The sequence below is a fragment of the Stenella coeruleoalba genome (assembly GCF_951394435.1).
Source record: "Stenella coeruleoalba genome assembly, chromosome: 6".
NCBI lineage: Eukaryota > Metazoa > Chordata > Mammalia > Artiodactyla > Delphinidae > Stenella > Stenella coeruleoalba.
Window position 1 is genome coordinate 120,377,145 of NC_137151.1, and position 17,052 is coordinate 120,394,196.

Consider the following 17,052-nt stretch of genomic DNA (forward strand, 5'->3'; position numbering starts at 1 on the left):
AACATTCTCTGCAACTTAGTGAAATAAATGTTAATTCCTACTAATAGAAACTTGGAGTCATTGATCACATTTGGAGGCCCTAATCAAAATATAATTTTGTTTTTATAGGCCATGTTATAATTTCAGTGAACAAATCAAGATTCTTTGGACTCAGAATAGAGCATGGTGAAAATATTTTGCCAGAACGCAAAGCAACAATAAAATTAAATAAGATAAAAGACAGGGTTTTTGTTTTTTCCTTTAAATTTCAGCAAAGATCTAATGACTGACATGACTTGTTCTGACGAATATTAGGTCCATCATCACCTGCTTACTTTTGTCCTCCTTTCCTTTCACCTTTCCATCCCAACAGAAGTGGATCCAGTACTCAGCACTCGTCTTCTTTTTGGAGAAATTGCTCCATTTCTTGGTAGGCTGTCGTCTTTACCTAGCAGTCCTTCAGAAATGGTTTGTGAGAATTACATTCTGTGAGTTCTTGCATTTAAAAATCTTCATCTTTAAAGTCCACTAACTTCAGTGGTAATTTTCTGTATTAGTTTTTCCTGAGACATGGTATATACCCTTTCTGTCTGTAAAATTTCTTTTATTTCAGGAAAGTTGTCTTAGTGATATTTTTGAAAATGTTTTCTATTTCATATATGCAGTTCCTTCAGGAATATCAGTTATGCCAGTGTTTGATCTCCTTCACCTACCTTTCATATCTGTTTTCCCTATAATCTTTTTATACCCTTAGTATGTTCCAATTTCATTTTTTCCCACTTCTCTCAGATTTTCTCTATGATCCTTATTTTTTTCAAATTGTGTCAGTTCTTCATTAGTTATCTCCCGTATGACTTTTCATTTCTATGATGGATTTTTTTTCTTTTCTACTTATTTCCTATTTCCTAGGTCTAACACACTAGTTTTTATTTCCTTTTGTGAAATTTATTTATTTTGTATGCACTTGGATCTTTGCTTTGAGCTCTCCTTTAGTGGTGATATTTTCATAAATTTTTGAGCTCTTGCTAATATCTTTGGTCAAGATAGTCATTTCTGTGTCTTTATACTTATAATGTATGTTTTCTCCTTCTGCCATTTCCCTTGCTTGTTCTTTTCTTCCTTTTTACATGCAGTATTTTTTTTAATGGAACACCTCCCCACCTCCCCCCCCCCCCGCATCTTTAAATAATGAGTTCTTAGATTTTAGCATTATAGTTTTTAAGTTGAATATTATAAAATGCCGTTTGTTCAGGTGTTTAAGCCCTCCATTAACAAGCATAAGATGATCATTTTTGGCCACTCCAGTCTCACCAAGTAGGAGTAGAATGGGCACTGTGTTTTAAGTCTGCCTCACAAAGACTGTTACTGAGACTCCTACCCACATATTAGAATGTTTCTTTTCATATTAGTTTAATTCTCTAATAAGCTCTGTATGATCTACTTTGTTGTTTATACTTCTTCCGAAAACTCTGTATGCTGTTGGATTATATGTATGGTTAATTATTTTACATTTTTTTTAATACTGTAGGAGAGAATCATGTGAAATTGTGTTTTATAGGTAAAAAATGGTCAAATATATTGGTAATTTCATATGGATCAACATAGTATATGATTAACCTCTTTATATCATTACTTGCCATTCTTGAACCCTTATTTCTGAGTCATCTCTCAACTGACTTGAATTGCACATAGTTCTTTTCAGGAAGGAAGTAGGAAGTATATTTTATGCCTTGTTAATAAATCAGTTGGGATTCTTGGAGTCTTAGCCTTGAATTCAGAGGAATCACAACTGTCCTCAGAGGTACTAAAGTCTCTCAAATGTAGAAGTGAGTATTACTGTGAGTGAGTCTTAAGTATGACAGTGAAAGGCCCAACCCCTCCCTTGCATTCTTGGTCCCCAGACGGTGTGCACAACTCTAGAATAATAAAAGCAACGTTATATCCCAACCTCATAAGATGTTACCTCCCGATTTAGCTCGTCAGTACGCTATACATCATTCTAATCAGTGAATTCAGTGGGCTTCTCTACTTCTGTAAGGTGAAATTCTTGATTACAAACTGTACTGAGTGAGGTAACACAATAGCTTAAACAGTGTTTGGTAAATCTATGGATTATGATGTTTATAAGCAAGGTGGGTAGAACAAATGAAGACAGCAAAACCAAACCCAGAATTAGTGTTTCTTTTAATGGAGAAAGATTGCTGTCCTCTCCATCATAGAAGACCTCAGTGAACTAAATCTGCTATCGGCTGGTTGGTGGGTCCTCCTGCCGTGGTTCTGTATCGGGGCAGAGTTGGTTGCTGCTGCTGGGCAGCTGGCATTCTGTAAGAATTGGTTAGCATTAGTGAGCGGAAGCTTATGCGGTGGAGCTCATTTCCTGTTACCAGGTACTTTGTTCTTATGCCCATTGAGCAAGCACTGCAGTGCCTGGGGAAGGGGCTTGGTTGACATTCTCAAGGTCATCTTGCCTCCACAGTGGGAGTCTTTTGCTGACCATTCTCATGGAACACAAATAATCGTACTCTGGGCCCATTGCAGTTGGCCTGTTTCTCCATGTCTGTTCCCCAGATGTCTTTGTCACCAATCCTCCAGTCTTTCTTCTTTTAGGTCCCTATCCATCTGGTTAAACATGTAGCCTCTGCCCATCAGGCCATCTTTCCTCAGCCAAAGTAGACCATGGATATATTGCTTGAAGTTCTGCCTGCAGGGAGGAAGTTTCTGCTCTACTGTCTTTTCATAGACCACCACTTAGGATGGATATGCTATCATAGTCCGTTTATGACTTGTGACAATGAAAGGTCAGTTAGAACTAGGCATCCAAGGTATTCAGACCTTTCTGCATCTTCCTATATCTTGTGTTTCCTAATCTTGTATTTCTATGTATATACATATATGAAATATATATATATATATATATATATATATGGTTTGGTTCTCTTGAGTCTTACTCCTTCTGATTAGTACTCCTACTTTTCATGTAGGAGACTTAGTAAGACTGAATTCAACAATACAGTGACTTATCACCCTTGGATTTTAATTTATTTATTTATTTTTTGTTTTTTGGGTTTTTTTGTTTATTTTATTTTATTTATTTATTTATTATACAGCAGGTTCTTATTAGTTATCTATTTTATACATATTAGTGTATATATGTCAATTCCAACCTCCCAATTCATCCCACCACCACCACCACCACCCACCCTGCCACTTTCCCCCCTTGGTGTCCATACATTTGTTCTCTACATCTGTGTCTCTATTTCTGCCTTGCAAACTGGTTCATCTGTACCATTTTGCTAGATTCCACATATATGTGTTAATATACGATATTTGTTTTTCTCCTTCTGGCTTACGTCACTTTGTATGACAGTTTCTAGGTCCATCCATGTCTCTACAAATGACCCATTTTCATCCCTTTTTATGGCTGAGTAATATTCCATTGTATATTTGTACCACATCTTCTTTATCCATTCATCTGTCGATGGGCATTTAGGTTGCTTCCATGAGCTGGCTATTGTAAATAGTGCTGCAGTGAACATTGGGGTGCATGTGTTTTTTTGAATTATGGTTTTCTCTGGGTATATGCCCAGTAGTGGGATTGCTGGGCCATATGGTAATTCTATTTTTAGTTTTTTAAGGACCCTCCATACTGTTCTCCATAGTGGCTGTATCAATTTACATTCCCACCAACAGTGCAAGAGGGTTCACTTTTCTCCACACCCTCTCCAGCATTTGTTGTTTGTAGGTTTTCTGATGATGCCCATTCAAACCGGTGTGAGGTGACACCTCATTGTAGTTTTGATTTGCATTTTTCTAATCATTAGTGATGTTGAGCAGCTTTTCATGTGCTTCTTGGCCATCTGTATGTCTTCTTTGGAGAAATGTCTATTTAGGTCTTCTGCCCATTTTTGGATTGGTTTTTTTTTTTTAATATTGAGCTGCATGAGCTGTTTATATATTTTGGACATTAATCCTTTGTCCGTTGATTTGTTTGCAAATAATTTATCCCATTCTGAGGGTTGTCTTTTCGTCTTGCTTATAGTTTCCTTTGCTGTGCAAAAGCTTTTAAGTTTCGTTAGGTCCTGTTTGTTTATTTTTATTTCCATTACTCTAGGAGGTGTATCAAAAAAGATCTTGCTGTGGTTTATGTCAAAGAGTGTTCCTCCTATGTTTTCCTCTAAGAGTTTTATAGTGTCCGGTCTTACATTTAGGTCTGTAATCCATTTTGAGTTTATTTTTGTGTATGGTGTGTGTTAGGGAGTGTTCTAATTTCATTCTTTTACATGTAGCTGTCCAGTTTTCCCAGCACCACTTATTGAAGAGACTGTCTTTTCTCCATTGTATATCTTTGTCTCCTTTGTCATAGATTAGTTGACCATAGGTATGTGGGTTTATCTCTGGCTTTCTCTCCTGTACCATTGATCTGTATTTCTGTTTTTGTGCCAGTACCACATTGTCTTGATTACTGTAGCTTTGTAGTGTAGTCTGAAGTCAGGGAGTCTGATTCCTCCAACTCCATTTTTTTTTCCCTCAAGACTGCTTTGGCTATTTAGGGTCTTTTGTGTCTCCATACAAATTTTAAGATATTTGTTCTAGTTCTGGGAAAAAAGGCCACTGGTAATTTGATAGGGATTGCATTGAATCTGTAGATTGCTTTGGGTAGTATAGTCATTTTCACAGTATTGATTCTTCCAATCCAAGAACATGGTATATCTCTCCAACTGTTTGTGTCATCTTTGATTTCTTTCATCAGTGTCTTAAAGTTTTCTGAGTGCAGGTCTTTTACCTCCTTAGGTAGGTTTATTCCTAGGTATTTTATTCTTTTTGTTGCAATGGTGAATGGGATTGTTTCCTTAATTTCTCTTTCTGGTCTTTTGTTGTTAGTGTATAGGAGTGCAAGAGATTTCTGTGCATTAATTTTGTATCCTGCAACTTTACCAGATTCATTGATTAGCTCTTGTAGTTTTCTGGTGGCATCTTTAGGATTCTCTATGTATGGTATCATGTCATGTGCAAACAGTGACAGTTTTACTTCTTCTTTTCCAATTTGTATTGCTTTTATTTCTTTTTCCTCTCTGATTGCCATGGCTAGGACTTCCAAAACTATGTTGAATAATTGTGGCATATAATAATTGTGGACATCCTTGTCTTGTTCCTGATCATAGAGGAAATGCTTTCAGTTTTTCACCATTGAGAATGTTTGCTGTGGGTTTGTCTTATATGGCCTTTATTATGTTGAAGTAGGTTCCCTCTATGCCCACTTTCTGTAGAGTTTTTATCATAAATGGGTGTTCAGTTTTGTCAAAAGCTTTTTCTGCATCTATTGAGATGATCATATGGTTTTTAGTCTTCAGTTTGTTAATATGGTGTATCACATTGATTGATTTGCGTATACTGAAGAATCCTTGCATCCCTGGGATAAATCTCACTTGATCATGGTGTATGATCCTGTTAATGTGTTGTTGGATTCTGTTTGCTAGTATTTTGTTGAGGATTTTTGCATCTATCTTCATCAGTGATATTGGTCTGTAATTTTCTTTTTTTGTAGTATCTCTGTCTGTTTTGATATCAGGGTGATGGTGGCCTCGTAGAATGAGTTTGGGAGGGTTCCTTTCTCTGCAATTTTTTGGAAGAGTTTGAGAAGGATGGGTGTTAGCTCTTCTCTAAATGTTTGATAGAATTCGCCTGTGAAGCCATCTGGTCCTGGACTTTTGTTTGTTGTAGGATTTTTAATCACAGTTTCAATTTCATTACTTGTTATTGGTCTGTTCATATTTTCTGTTTCTTCCTGGTTCAGTCTTGGAAGCTTATACCTTTCTAAGAATGTCCATTTCTTCCAGGTTGTCCATTTTATTGGCATAGAGTTGCTTGTAGTAGTCTCTTAGGATGCTTTTTATTTCTGTGGTGTCTGTTGTAACTTCTTCTTTTTCATTTCTAATTTTATTGATTTGAGTCCTCTCCCTCTTTTTCTTGATGAGTCTGGCTAAAGATTTATCAATTTTGTTTATCTTCTCAAAGAACCAGCTTTTAGTTTTATTGATCATTGTTATTGTTTTCTTTGTTTCTATTTCATTTATTTCTGCTCTGACCTTTATGATTTCTTTCCTTCTACTAACTTTGGGTTTTGTTTGTTCTTCTTTCTCTACTTCCGTTAGGTGTATGGTTAGATTGTTTGAGATTTTTCTTGTTTCTTGAGGTAGGATTGTATTGCTATAAACTTCCCTCTTAGTACTGCTTTTGCTGTATCCCATAGGTTTTGGATCATCGTGTTTTCATTGTCATTTGTCTCTAGGTAGTTTTTGATTTCCTCTTTGATTTCTTCAGTGATCTCTTGGTTATTTAGTAACCTGTTGTTTAGCCTCCATGTGTTTGTGTTTTTTACGTTTTTTTTCCCCTGTAATTGATTTCTAATCTCATAGCGTTGTGGTCAGAAAAGATGCTTGATATGATTTCAATTTTCTTAAATTTCATGAGGCTTGATTTGTGACCCAAGTAGTGATCTATCCTGTAGAATGTTCCATGAGCACTTGAGAAGAAAGTGTAATCTGCTGTTTTGGTATGGAATGTCCTATAAATATCAATTAAATCTATCTGGTCTATTGTGTCATTTAAAGCTTGTGTTTCCTTATTAATTTTCTGTTTGGATGATCTGTCCATTGGTGTAAGGGAGATGCTAAAGTCCCCCACTATTCTTGTGTTACTGTCAGTTTCCTCTTTTATAGCTGTTAGCAGTTGCCTTATGTATTGAGGTGCTCCTATGTTGGGTGCATATATATTTATAATTGTTATATCTTCTTCTTGGATTGATCCCTTGATCATTATGTAGTGTCCTTCCTTGTCTCTTGTAACAGTCTTTGTTTTAAAGTCTATTTTATCTGATATGAGGATTGCTACTCCAGCTTTCTTTTGATTTCCATTTGCATGTAATATGTTTTTCCATCCCCTCGCTTTCAGTCTGTATGTGTCCCTAGGTCTAAAGTGGGTCTCCTGTAGACAGCATATATATGGGTCTTATTTTTGTATCCATTCAGTGAGCCTGTGTCTTTTGACTGGAGCACTTAATCCATTCACGTTTAAGGTAATTATTGATATATATGTTCCTGTTACCATTTTCTTAATTGTTATGGGTTTATTTTGTAGGTCCTTTACTTCTCTTGTGTTTCCCACTTAGAGATGTTCCTTTAGCATTTGTTGTAAAGCTGGTTTGGTGGTGTTGAATTCTCTTAGCTTTTGCTTGTCTGTAAAGATTTTGATTTCTCTATCGAATCTGAATGAGGTCCTTGCCAGGTAGAGTAATCTTGGTTGTAGTTTCTTCCCTTTCATCACTTTAAATATATCATGCCACTCCCTTCTGGCCTGAAGAGTTTCTGCTGAGAAATCTGCTGTTAACCTTATGGGAGTTCCCTTGTATGTTATTTGTAGTTTTTCCCTTGTTGCTTTCAGTAATTTTTCTTTGTCTTTAATTTTTGTCAGTTTGATTACTATGTGTCTCAGCGTGTTTCTCCTTCGGTTTATCCTGTCTGCGACTCTCTGTGCTTCCTGGACTTGGGTGGCTCTTTCCTTTCCCATGTTAGGGAAGTTTTCAACTATAATCTCTTCAGATATTTTCTCAGGTCCTTTCTCTCTCTCTTCTCCTTCTGGGATCCCTGTAATGTGAATGTGTTTAATGTTGTCCCAGAGGTGTTTTAGGCTGTCTTCGTTTCTTTTCATTCTTTTTTCTTTCTTCTGTTCTGTGGCAGTGAATTCCACCTTTCTGTCTTCCAGGTCACTTATCCGTTCTTCTGCCTCAGTTATTCTGCTATTGGTTCCTTCTAGTGTATTTTTCATTTCAGTTACTGTATTGTTCATGTCTGTTTGTTTGTTCTTTAATTCTCCTAGGTGTTTGTTCTTTAATTCTTCTAGGTCTTTGTTAAACATTTCTTACATCTTCTCGATCTTTGCCTCCATTCTTTTTCCAAGGTCCTGTATCATCATATCTGTCATTATTATGAATTCTTTTTCTGGAAGGTTGCCTATCTCCACTTGATTTAGTTGTTTTTCTGGGGTTTTATCTTGTTCATTCCTCTGGTACATAGTCGTCTGCCTTTTCATTTTGTCTTTCTTTCTGTGAATATGGTTTTCGTTCCACAGGCTGCAGAATTGTAGTACTTCTTGCCTCTGCTATCTGTCCCCTGGTGGATGAGGCTATCTGAGAGGCTTGTGCAAGCTTCCTGATGGGAGGGACTGGTGGTGGGTCTTCTCTCAACATTCTTATTCAGCATCACATTGGAACACCTGCTAATGTTGGTCGGTCTCCTGCAGAAGCGGGGGGTGGCTGTGGCTCAGCGTGGGGACAAGGACACTGGAAGCTGGATTTTTATTTTTGTTTATTTATTTTGTTGCCATCTTAGCCTGGCAGCTGCAATAGATTCAAAATAATTTTTTTTTTTTTTTTTTTTTTTTTGTGGTACGTGGGCCTCTCACTGTTGTGGCCTCTCCGGTTGCGGAGCACAGCCTCCGGACGCGCAGGCTCAGTGGGCATGGCTCACGGGCCCAGCCGCTCCGCGGCATGTGGGGTCTTCCTGGACCAGGGCACGAACCCGTGTCCCCTGCATCGGCAGGCAGCCTCTCAACCACTGCGCCACCAGGGAAGCCCCCAAAATAATTTTTTGATATGCATAGGAGGTCACTGAGTTTCCACCTTAGCCTGGAATCAAGACTTTAGAGGTTGAGCATGTAATTCTTTTGTTTCCACCCTCTTTTCAGGTTCTCCAGGTCTTTCACTGTTTCTATGATCTCTTTGGTATCTTTCCAATAAATTACTTTTCTGTCTGGAGTTAGTTTCTCATGCTTACAACCAAGAACCCAGACAAACCCATTAGTTTTAGGAGATGGAGAATAGAACCTCAGGAACCTGTGAGAATAATTGTTTAGATGGGCTGGAGGTAACTCAGGTCCCATTAATTTTCAAAATATTAATTTCCAAAATGTCCTTCAGACTTCAGAGGTGACAACAGGTTCCCCAAATCCTCAACAGGAACTGCATTCTAGTGAACACAGGTCATAATGTTGTCATTTTGAAAATTAATGAGACCTGAGTCTTTAACTGTCTAGATTCTTGGTTGCAAACAGGAGAAACCAACTGTGGTTGGAAAAGGAATTTTTAGAAGGGTACTGAAGGGCTCATAGAAACAGTAAGAGTCTTGAATGTCCTGAGAAAGTTATGGGTAGGAACAAAGGCCAGTCTGGAAAGCCAAGAACAAGAAGTTCAATCATAGTCTTTTATCAGGATTAGTTTGGCCACAGTCATACAGTGTGCTGGCTTTCACACTAGTTTCACAGTGTACTAGTTTTTGTAGAGTTAGAGGAGTCTTCTATAAAGAGATGCCAGGCATTAAGTAGGAGGCTTCTGTAATGGGAATTGTAGTCCTTTGGTCCACTTACATGCAATGTGGAAGTCTTCATTTCTGATTTGTATGCCTTTCCTTTCTTTTTCTTGCTTTATGGTTCTCACTAAGACTTCCAATACCATGTTTAATACTATTGGTGAGAGTGAACACCCTTGTCTTCCTGATCTGGAGGAGAGCATTTAGTCTTTCACTATTAAGTTGAGGACCTTCCTGTTCATTACTCATTTGCTGAGTGTTTTGATCATGAATAGATGTTGAATTTTGTTAAATGCTTTTTTGCTTCTATTGAGATAATTGTATGTGTTTTTTCATTGTTTGCTAATTGATGAATTAAATTGATTAATTTTTGAATGTCAGACAGATCTTGAATTACTTGGTCTTGAATGTTGTATTATCGTTTTACGTATTGCTGAATTCTGTTTGCTAATATTTCATAAGAATTTTAAGTCTGTTTTTCATGAGGGATATTGATCTCATGAATCCTTTGTGTGATTTTGGTATCAGGGTAATGCTGGCTTCATAAAACTAGTTAGGAAGTGTTCTGTCCTATTCTGCATTCTGAAAGAGTTTCTATGGAATTAGTATTAATTCTTCCTTGAAGACTTAGTAGCATTCTCCAGTGAAACCATCTGGGCCTGAATTTTTCTTTGTGGGAACATTTTAAACTATGAATTCAGTTTCTTTAGCAGATAAAGGAATATTTAGGTATTGGTATCTGCTTGAGGAGTCTTAGGCAGTATATGTCTTTCAAGGAGTTTACCCATTTCATCCAAATGTTGAATTTGTTGGCCTAAAGTCATTCATAATTCCCTTATTATTCTTTTAATACTCATAGGATCTATAAAAATGTTCTCTCATTCCTGATATTGGTAACTTCTTCCTTATTTTTCTTGATCAGCCTCACCGGAAGCTTACCTATTTTATTATCTTTTCAAAGAATCAGCTTTTGATTTTATTGGTTTTCTTTATTGTTTCTTCATTTTCTATTCATTGATTCTTATTTCTTTATTATTTCCTTCCTTCTGCTTACCTGGGATCTAATTTGCTTTTCTTTTTTCAGTTTTTTAAGGTAGAAGTTTAGGTCACTGACACATTTCTTCTTTTCTAATATGAGCATTTAATGCTGTAAATTTCCCTCAAAGCACTGCTTTAGCTGCTTCTCACAAACATTGTTATGTTGTGTTTTATTCAGGTCAAAATATTTTCTAATTCTCTTTTTACTTCCTCTTTAATCCATTGGTTGGTTAATTTTCATATATTTGTGGATCTTCCAGATAGCTTTCTGTTATTTTTTCCCATGTATTTTTGCTATCTTTGGCTTTTTGATGTGCTTTCTGGGAGATCACCACCTACGTTTGAGGAGAAGGCACTGGTCTGAGCCACCATTGTATGTGAAATGCCTACAGGCCACCTGGAGCCCACAGGTCAACCTACAGGCTGCCTTGAGCCTGTGCTGGTGGGCAGGTGTATGTGTCAACAGTGGGCTGGTCTCTCTTGGCTGGCATATGAGAAATGGGGCCAGCCGTTCTGTCACCACTGCCATGTTCCAGTAGTGAGGCTGAAAATGGGAATTTGTTAAAAGTCTGCACGTAAGGCAACCACATCCCCAGTCCCACTCCACCACTGTGTACCTGAGAACTCTAGTAGCCAGGCATCTACCCTTATGTAGGAAACAGAATCTTCTTCAAAGAAATTGAATGGCCCCAGAGAAGACCCTAATGCCAGAGCTAAACTGCTTGCAGGAATTACTGAGGGTGGATTCCTGGATCACGCTGGTGGATAAGTAGACCTATACAATGGAGGAGGTAGCCTTCTCTGGTGTCCCCAGCACCCTCAACAAAGGCGGCTGTTTTGAGACTTATGTCACGTTTCCTTATTGACTATCTGTATTCAGCACTTAACTTTAGACTTGTGGTCTGTATGTGGCATGCCAATACTTAGAAGAATCGAGAATTATCAATTTTGATATATGTGTAGATGTCCCACAGATAAAAGAGTGAGATCAGCCCTCTAAAAGATGGAATCCTACTCATAGCATCAGGACTGTCCTATTAAATGCACTCTTACTTTTAATGGACCAGTACCTTAAAATGCAAATGGTCGTTTGCTGGGTGACTGGATTAAAGATAATTTAAATTTTCTTCTTGGTATATTTCTTTCTTTTCTAACTTCTCTAGAGTGAACATATATTACTTTTGTGTTCAGATAAAATATTTTAAAACATTAAGGGAAAAATCAGTAGAATTGTGAAATAAATAGAAACATGAGCTCTAATCTAGTCAGCATGATGGAAGGCATAGGCACTGTGAGACTAGTGATTCAACAGCAAACTGGGTTGATCAGAATTATCTCTAAAGGTGTTTACAAGAGAAATAATTGACAAAAGCTTTTAATTCTCCATGAATAACAGCTTCCACAGTCCTAAGAAGGGCTGTCTGGCCCTACTCCCTAGGTCAGAATTCCTGAGGAAAGGTAAAATTATACTGTAGTCACGGCGTTAGCAGGACAAGAGTACCCTCATCTCTTCTGCTTGCCCCCCTCCCCGTTCACTGATGATGGTGTTCCTTCTGGGGGAGGGGCAGGAGGTTTCAAAGACTTTCCTACTACCCTCATTTTTAGAGAGGAAATGGATCACCTATGTTTCATTACTCACTAACATGCTTATTCCTGTCTGTCCTGTCCACAGGCAGCTGGCTAAGAGTCTTGGGCAGGCTGGTGAGATCGAGCCTGAAACAGAAGGGATACTAACAGAGTATGGAGTGGATTTCTCTGATTTCTCTTCAGAAGTTTTAGAATGTCTCCCTCAAGACCTGCCTTGGACAATTCCACCAGAGGAATTCAGCAAGAGAAGAGATTTAAGGTAAATATCTGAAACTCGTAAAGAATATCATGTTTCTTAGTATGAGTGTGTTTTGTGTTTGGTAACTGCAATCATTGTTGCTTTTGTTGTGGTCATCCATTTACAATGCTTGGTGTCAGTTTATTTATCTCTTGTAAAAATAAAATACAGTGTGTGTGTGTGTGTGTGTGTGTGAAAAAGGTAACTGAGGTGATGGATGTAAAAGTATCCTTCTTCTGGTAACCATTTCAAAAAAAGAATGTGTCAAATCAAAAAAAAAAAAAAAAGCACATCATGTTTCTATCTTTCTGCCTTCTAACTTAACTCTCCTATGAGCTGGCCTCAGATATTCCCATCTTTCCACCAACATTCAAGTTCCGTACAATTGGGAACTAAGTGCTCTGTACCGGAGGTTGGCCAGTGATGGCCTCCAAGCTAAACCAAGCCCACTGACTGTTTATGTACAGCCCGTGAGCTAAGACTGGTTTTCATATTCTTAAATGGTTGAAAAAAATCAAAACAATAATTTTTCATGAAAATTATATAAAATTCAAATTTCAGCATTCATGAAGTTGCATTGGAACACAGCCATGCTTATTTGGTTATATATTGTCTATGACTATTTTTTTGCACTACGAGAGCAGAGTTGAATAGTTGCAACGGAGGCCATATGGCCTGCAAAGCCTAAGATATTTGCTCTCTGGCCCTTTATAGAAGAAGTGTGCTGACTTCTCTTCTAGACCATGCTATTATAATTTCAAAAGGTGTAGTTGCCACCTTCTTTTCTCATTGCTATGCCCCATAGGTCTGGTCAAATAAAGACAGTGTTATCTGGTTAGAAATGCCTTCCTTTAAATGGGCCTCTTCAGGCACAGAGCAAAGGATTCAAGACTTCTGTGCTTGGAGCTTCATTTTAAAGCTTTACTTTTAGGTCTGGAATTTGTTGGAAAGGACTTTTGTGGTATTTTTTTAACAACATCTTCTTTGAAGATGTTTCTTCATTGTGGGATGTTAGTTCTTTTCTGATATTTCTCTTCAGAATTTGGTTTCAGTACTGGCATTCATTTTGGATGCCACATGGAGATATTTAGAACCAAGAAACTTTTCATACAACCCACTGAGGCCGTGGAAGGTTTTTTGCTAAGGTCATCCCGTGTCAGAGTCTTTTCCGCCACACTTGCGCACTTCATGCAGCTGAACTTATGATACCTTAAGCTCTTGGTGCCCATTACTCCACCTAGTTTGAGAATCCTCCTTTCCGGCTCCCTCTTGCTTTTGTATCTTTTAGAAATGTACTTCTTTTCTTTTCTTGCCGCGGGTAGGCAAGGAAAAGGAGTTGACAGTTCCCTTTCCTGCTTGTTAGTAACTCTGATGGAACACACATTATATTTGAAGTCAGTTAACTCAAGTTAACTGACTTTCAGCAGTAACCACTGTTCAGAGAACTCCTGGTCAGTCATCTTGTCGGGGGTTTTGAGATCTTGAGTCCATAATCTTACCCTCTCTGAACCTTCATTTTCTCATATATAAATTGAGGGACTTGTTTTCTGAGATCTTTTCCTAAATCTAGGAATCTATTTAAAAATTTTTAATAAGAAAAGAAAGTTAGAATGGATGGCTGAATTTTATTGTTTGAAATGTCAGTTAGTATAGCTATTCTGCAGTAGCTATTAAAAGCTATTAAAACATTTTAAACCTACTTACCCTTTCACCTAAAAACTCTATTTCCAGGAGTCCATCCTCCTCAAAGAAGTGTTTTAGGATGTACGTAAAGAATGTTCGTTGCTGCTTTATTATCAAAGTGACACTGCTGATGTCCATCATTAAAGGAATGGTTAAATAACCTATGTCATCTCAATAAGATAACATTCCCTGCAGCTGCAAAAAAGGAACCATTTCCATGTGGACTTCCTAAAAGGATGGCCATCATATATTGCGAAGTGAAAGAAGCAAGTTTCAGAACAGTATGAATATGAGCCTAGTTTTTTATAAAGTCAAATAATATAAAAACGATATAAATGTGTATGTACATACATATACATGTACACATAAAAGTATATTTGCAGAAAAAAAAGTTCTGGAAGGAAATGCATTGAACTGCCGACAGTGATTATCGTGTGTGGACTTCAGTGAAGTGCCTATCATTTCACTGATAGGGAGGCAATATTTTACGTTTCATTTTATAAATTACTCTGTTATTCAAATTGTTTAAAAATAAACTTCTATAACTTTAAAAAATTATAAATGGAAATATCAGAAGAGAGAGGTGCTCAACCTTTCCTAGCCTGACTCCTAGCCTGCAGATGAATAATAATAAGGCATGCCAATAGTCCTAGAAGCCAGTGTCGCTCAGTTCCCCTCTCATGGCCCCGCCTTGCCTTTTTCTTTGGCCCCCATTGCCTTCTGAGTTAGACCACAGACTAGGAGGTCTTGCTCTGCAGACGTCTTCTGTTAAAATATACCTATGTGTCCTGCAAGAGGATCCAAAGATACAGGGAGCTTGTGGGATGCTCTCTGCTATTAGCACAGTAACAGCGATTTTTTATTTTTAATCACTTTAACTTCCAGAAACTTTTTACCTGCCTATTATCCTCTAGAATTATTTCTCTAAAATTCAAATCGTATTCTTTTTTCTTTTCTTTTTTTTTTTTTTTTACTCCTTTGGCTTAAAATCTTTCAACTGCTTCCTGATGCCTAAAGTAGTAATCTCTAAACTTTGTTGAACATGCATTCCCTGTAACATATGTGCCTTTATTTTAAAATTACAAGTGTACTTACTACTTTACTAACTTATTATATACGCTATTAACACACATAAAAGTGGAAAAATGAGAAAGAAATACATTTTAATATATTTTTATTTTACTTTAAGAAGGTATAGAAAACTGTTCATATTGTTAATCCTACTTTTGGTGAAAGCAATGTGATTGAATATTCTTTATTTTTTTATTTTGCTTTAACAACTTGCAGTGTGGAAATACAGAGGTCCGGTTGTAAGTTTTGTATAGTTTGATACTTAGTTTTGGTTTTAATGGTTATCATAACTGAAAAAGATATCATATCTTAGGAAGAAGTGAGCTCAACTTACTAAATCATAATACTTATTTTTTAACCCTGTTCACTGATTATATTCAGATTCATTTTGAAATCCAGCTAATAAACTTCCATCTTTCATGATGTCAGTCAGTTCTTGTGGACTAATTGAAAGGTGTTGCATTTTTAGATTTTTTAAAATGATTTCATAATCTTCGATTATTCTTCAGTTGGCATCTTTAAAAACTGGTTATAAAATTCCGTTAGAAAATTTAAGTGTATAGATATGAAAAGTTTTGTAGTTTTTAAGATTAGGTCATTTTAGGTCCCCAAATTGTATAACAATGGAAACATTTCAAAACATCCATTTTTAGAATTTTATATTAAAAACTTGAGTTTCTTGTTTTATTTTGCTTTCAAAAAGCAATAACTTTTTTTTTCTTTTTTTTTAATCGTTGTTAAAACATCACTTTTACCTTGAAGGGACAGATTAAGTGTGTTTATTTTTTTCTAAGTATCTGCTATGGACCATATGATTGACAGTCATTGTTTTGAAATCATAGTGTGGCGGATGAATTCATGTTAGGAGCACAAGAAATGTCAGCTTTGCTATTTTCATGTTATTAGTGGTATTACTATTATTAGTTCAATATTACCTTCAATCTGTGGATCTTTGCAATAATCTTTTTTAGCCACTTGCCTATTTTGTAAGGATTAATTTAGCTAAAACTAGATAATTTTCATAAATCCATGGTACTGGACATGTGTAAATACCTATTGTTCACAGTTGGCTGAAAGTATAGGAACCAACAGAAGTGCCAGTATCGTTCATTGCCTTTTGTGTTCTGGAACACCGACTCTCTTCTCACTTGAGGTGTTACCACCTGATCCACATACCTTGTGAGGGAGCCAGCATTAATTCATGTCTTTATGTAGTCACGGTTAATTTCTTTTTACAATAAAAAATAGAGAAGTACTTAGTATGCTGGAGTGTTTGGAGCTGATTACCTTTTCCTTCTCTTTGACTGGTCTTTTAATAGATTGATTTCATTTTTCAATCAACAAATTTATGGAACACCATCCATGGGCAGTAGAAATTCACCAATGAACAAAAGTAGATGTGGTCTCGGTTCTTGCGGAACGCTCAGTCTTATAGCAGAGGAGCGTGAATCAAATGTTTTAAGCAATAGTCAACTATGGAATTGTAATGGAGGAGAGAGATACTTGGTACAAGAGTTTGTAATACTGTGATTTCTTCTGCTCAGAGGTCCAGTGCCTTCAAAGAGGTTTTATCAATATTACTTTTTCTAGGACTGTCAAAAGAACTAGAAATGAGTCCTAACACACACTAAAAAACATATGCTATGAATAAATAATATGTATTCTGGGAACTCCTAAATAAAACTTTTTTCCTTTTCCTCCCTTCTCTCCTATATACATTTATTTACATATATTATTTATGTATCTCTGTAGAATATATATGTGTATATATAATATATGCCGAGTGCTCAGTTAGTCACTGGAAATACAAAGACAAGTAAGGCCCAGCCCTTGTTCTTCATGACTTTACTGTTCCTCAGGGAGGCAGATTTATACTCAGATAAATTACAGCAGAGGATGGCAGGCGCTGTAACATTCATATGGACAAACTGGCAGCGTCCTTGGTGCTTGAGCTGAGATCTGAGAAATGCGCAGGCATAGGGGGAACTAGAGTGACTGAAGTAGTTCTCAGTTCAGCGATAGGCTGTGGCTGCAGAAAGGGTGGAATGTTCCCCTAAGACTCCCAAATCCCGCTGTAACAGGGCTCTCACAACT

At 37.0% G+C, this 17,052-nt stretch overlaps 1 protein-coding gene across 1 annotated transcript in view; it reads left to right on the forward strand.

The window, feature by feature from the left end:
• Nucleotides 1–17,052, forward strand: part of DIS3L2 (DIS3 like 3'-5' exoribonuclease 2) — a 374,099-nt gene that overhangs the window by 173,015 nt on the left and 184,032 nt on the right. Inside the window, exon 9 of the mRNA XM_079923917.1 lies at nt 12,052–12,225. Within this exon, the coding sequence (XP_079780043.1) occupies nt 12,052–12,225 (174 nt within the window). The remainder of the gene's footprint in view (nt 1–12,051; nt 12,226–17,052) is intronic.